This window comes from Suncus etruscus, chromosome 12 (genome assembly GCF_024139225.1).
Source record: "Suncus etruscus isolate mSunEtr1 chromosome 12, mSunEtr1.pri.cur, whole genome shotgun sequence".
Taxonomy (NCBI): Eukaryota; Metazoa; Chordata; class Mammalia; order Eulipotyphla; family Soricidae; genus Suncus; species Suncus etruscus.
This window is the reverse complement of record NC_064859.1, coordinates 103,190,778-103,195,351: the sequence shown is the minus strand read 5'-3', so window position 1 is coordinate 103,195,351 and position 4,574 is coordinate 103,190,778. Positions and strand designations below refer to the sequence as shown.

Below are 4,574 nucleotides of genomic sequence, written 5' to 3'. Positions count from 1 at the left end.
ATTCCTATACTTCATGCATTTATCCACCCCAAGGCTTTATTTTTTATCAGTTTTGGGCTACATCTGGAAGCTCTCAGGGGTTGCTCCTGGTTCTGAGCTCAGAAATCACTCCCTGCAGGCTCTGAAGTCTCCGAGATGCTATCGGATGCTGGGTATAGAACCCAGGTTGGCCAAGAGCAAAGCAAGCACCTCCCCATTGTGCTATTCCTTAAGCCCCACCCCAAAGACTTTTTGAAAGAGTGTTACCCCTTGTTATTTGTGGGGCTTTTTGTTATTTGTTTTTTTTTTGTAAACACCATGCTGAGTGGATTCATCCTTCTGCATCTTTAAAGTTTCATCTTTACATGGGTATGTATGGATACATCACATACTTGGTAGAAGACACTCAGCCCTTTCAAAGTTGTTCATGAAAGAGGTCATTTGTTTCTTGTCTGACCTTGTGGAATATTTTTTCGGATAAAGTGAGATGTAATTAATTCTGTACAAAACCATAAAGGACCATGGAAGTGCAAGGTAGCTTTGTGGTTTTCTTTTAATACTGGCTTTTGCTGTCCTAGATTGGCACGCTGGATTGACTCGGCATTTATTTTCCTGAGATCATCCATGAGATTGAATGCAAACTTGGTTTGCACCAACTAGCACCATGGATAGATCCCCTGAGTCTCTGAGTCTGCTTATTAAAGTCAAAGGGACTTAAAAAGTGATTCGCTTTCAGACCAGTGAAGTCCACTTAAAAAATAACCTTGGGGCCAGAGCAAAAGCACAGTGGTAGGATGTTTGCCTTGCATGCGGCCAATCCAGGATGGACCATGGTTAGATCCCTGGTTTTCCGTATGGTCCCCTGAGCCAGTAGCAATTTCTGAGCACATAGCCAGGAGTAACCCCTGAGTATTACAGGGTGTAGCCCATAAAGCAAAAAAAAAAAAAAAGCCAAATATAAAACTAGAACAAATATGAATTTATAAAGGTCAAAATGATAAGCTAGAAACTGAATGGCGAGTTTGATTCTCCACAGTATAATATAAATACACAATTTAAGATGAGGAACATGACTATGCACAGAAATAGTACTAGACACGGTTTGTTTCCTGCTGCTCAACCTCTTCAAGTTTTCTTGTCCATTCTGTTTGCAGTTAACAGTTTTTATTCTCAAGTGATGAATCATGATTTTCTGAGCCAATAATGTTACCCTCAGCCCTCCTCGCCAGCATCATGTAGGCTGAGCTTCCTTTAGCAGGGAAGTTTGGAAAGGAAGAGAGTGATGCTTGTGGACATTGTGAAGTCACGTGTGACATCATGTTGTCATAGCTAAATGCTCCCTCCCTTTTTTAACTTAGTCATCTGTTCATCCAGCATTTTGCTTCTTGTTAAAATAATTCTTCTTTCCTGCATAATAAAAGTAGAGTGAAGTGCAGCTTAACAGGATCTGTATCTTTATATTTTTAAACACCAGTAAGAATCAAAATTCCTGTGCTATCTCTTGTCCCAGTGTCCTCATTGTAAAACCTACTTCCTGTCAGAAGACCTGGGCATAAGCCAGGGGTCTTGGATGAATTTTCATGGTTGGCAAAATATAAATCAGCATCAATATGGACATTAACAAAGGAAAGGGAAACAAGAGAATGGAAGGAAATGAAAGGGACTTCATTAACAAAGACAAAAATCAATCATTTCTGAATTACAACAACAGCAGAAAGCAAAAGAAAAGGGAATGAAGAACTGGTGGTGAGAGATAGTAGCTGAGAACTTGCCCAGGTGTCTGGGATCCAGCAAGTCTTTAGGAGCATTGATTTATTCCATTTCTGGGGAGGGCATGAAGCCTTGATCATTGGCAACCACAGGATCTGGATTTACCCTAATAACCCTTCTAGGAAGAATAAAATCACCATCATGAAAACTGGTACTCCTCCCTGAGGGACTGGGCAATTTGCACCCTGCCTTTCTGGCCTAGGCATTCTCCTGCTGCCGCTGGAAGTTGCCTTTAAATTTATGGAGTGGGGACAGGGTTGAAGTTAAATGAACTTGAGCAGAGGCAAGAAGAAGATACCCCTTTTGTTGGAGTCCTACCAGCAATGTCAATAATGTATTAATGGTACTGAAGATGGATGGATGAATGCACAGGTTCATGGGAAGATGGATGGGTGGATTGGTGTATGGATGGGTGATAGATGGGTGGATGCATGGTGGGTGGATGCTGGTTGAATAGATGGATGAATGGTAGATGGATGGTTGGATCAATAGATGGGTGGGTGGTGTATGAGTGAATGGGTAGATGGATGCATGAATGGATGGATGATGGATGAATGGATGGTGGGTGATCGATGGATGGTGGGTGGGTAGATGGATGGATACATGAATGGATGGTGGATGAATGGATAGATGGTGGGTGGGTAGATGGACGTGTATGAATAGATTGTGGATGGTGGATGGATGGATGGGTTGGTGGATGGTTGGATGATATATGGATGAATGGTAGATAGAAAATATGAATGTGTGGGTAGATGTATGTGTGAATGGGTGGATGGATGCATGCATGAGTGGATAGGTGGTGTATAGGTGAATGGGAGGATACATGGATGAATAGACAGATGGATTGAAGTATGGTGGATGGATAAATTCTTCTGTGTCTTCTATAAGGCACAGGAGCAGGCTGATAACAGGAAGTACATCAGCCTCACAGGACAAGTTCTGGCAATCACATGGACGGACACTGAAATGGGAAAACAGTCTCTGTAGGATGGGCCTGGGGGCATGTGTGTTGGGTTGCACTTGAGATTGTTTGGAATCTGCACACTTCCTGCTTTACTGGCCAATAGTGCTGTAAAAGGGACCATTTGGTAGAGAAGAGAGTGAGTGGCTGTGAAAGTACCAATATCTATTTTCAGGGGTAACTGTGAATCCTCATTTCCACTAGCCCGGGGAAGGCGATGCAGGATGCAAGGAGCCAAGGTTGGGTATAATCTGGATGAGGAGCTGAGACATGGGAGAGAAAGGAAGCTCACAGACACCCAGGTGATTGTTGGGCACCACAGCTGTGAGGTTTAAATCTAAACATCTTGTGGGCCCACCCAGATATTACCACCCAGAAAAATAGTCTTCTGGAGAGTACCTGGGAGGGATAGACAACCCAGAGCTGCAGGCCAGGCCAGGTGTGTGTGGTAATTAGGACAGTCTTACATCTGTCCCCGAATATGGGCCCCCCTGTATTTCATCCACTCAGGGTCACCTGACCTGCAGAAGATCTTTCTGTGAAAAGCACAACTCATGCCTCTATCTATATCCTGTTTGAGAGAATGCAAGGAAATATTCCATAAGGGACCCCCATATAGTAAAACAAAGGGGTATCTGAGTAATAAAATGTGTGCACGGGAGGTTACATTGCTTTTTGCCCAGAGCTGTTTGTGAAACAGAGTCAGTTGTAAAGTGGAAAATAAATCAATGGGAGAGTATATAAAAAAGGATAATGCAATATAAAAGAGAGGAAACTGTGTACCATTACAGTAAATAATGTCGCACTTATTTTCTTGCTTAATAACTGAATAGATACCTTACTAGTACTAGTTGAGAGATGCATTTTAACTCTGTTTTGGGGCCTCACGTGGCTGTACACAGGGCTTACTCCTGAATCTGTACTCAGGGGTCACTCTTGGTAGTGCTTGGAAGACCCTATGCATTACCAGGGATAAATTAAGGGTTGGCTATAGGCATACCAAACATCTTATCCTTCTACTAGCTCTCCAGAACCATTAGGTATACTCTAAATACATGAAAGTTACAAGTGGGATAAACCATATATGAATGGTGTTCCACATGGGGTTATATTTTAGTCAAAGCCAATTACAACATAATGATGATGTATAAATAATATAGAACATTAAGGATTCTTTCGTACATCTCGTGCTTTCCCAAGTCACTGCTTCATGAACTAGGAGGCTGGAGCCAAACTCATTTCTTGCCAAGATGTCCATTGGTATGCTAATCGAAGTCCTCTGTGAGGCTGAGGCTGAGGGCCACATCAGGACTTGTGAGACGAATACTGGAGAAGTATACCGTGGGAAGCTCATGGAGGCAGAGGACAACACGAACTGCCAGATGTCCAACATTACAGTCACATGTAGGGATGGCCACATGGCACAACTGGAAAAAGTGTACATTCATGGCAGCAAGATCTGCTTTCTGATTTTGCCTGGCAGGCTGAAAAATGCACCCATGTTAAAGAGCATGAAAAATAAAAACCAAGGCTCAGGGGCCGGCTGGGGAAAGACTGCTAGTCTGAAGGCCCAAGTGGCTGTAAGAGGAAGAGGACATGGAATGGGACATGGGGACATCTTCTAGGAGAGAAGATAAATTTATTTGTTGAGTTGAAATTTACGCATATTTTTTTCATTTAGGTTATCTGGGTTTGGGAGGTATCTGCTTATAGATATATTCTAAGTTTTTTTTTTTGTTTTTTTTTTTTTTTTGTGGTTTTTGGGTCACACCCGGCAGTGCTCAGGGGTTATTCCTGGCTCCAGGCTCAGAAATTGCTCCTGGCAGGCACGGGAGGACCATATATATGGGACGCCGGGATTCGA

At 42.8% G+C, this 4,574-nt stretch overlaps 1 protein-coding gene across 1 annotated transcript; it reads left to right on the top strand.

Annotated features, from left to right (window-relative positions):
• The first annotated feature begins 3,960 nt into the window (after positions 1 to 3,960).
• On the top strand, positions 3,961 to 4,335 carry LOC126023891 (small nuclear ribonucleoprotein Sm D3-like). The gene has a single exon (XM_049784280.1). The coding sequence runs from the start codon at positions 3,961 to 3,963 to the stop codon at positions 4,333 to 4,335; it is 375 nt and encodes a 124-aa protein (XP_049640237.1).
• The last annotated feature ends 239 nt before the right edge of the window (positions 4,336 to 4,574 follow it).

Bases quoted from the DNA above. Each gene is read 5' to 3' on its own strand.
- LOC126023891 (XM_049784280.1), top strand. From the start codon at position 3,961: ATGTCCATTGGTATGCTAATCGAAGTCCTCTGTGAGGCTGAGGCTGAG.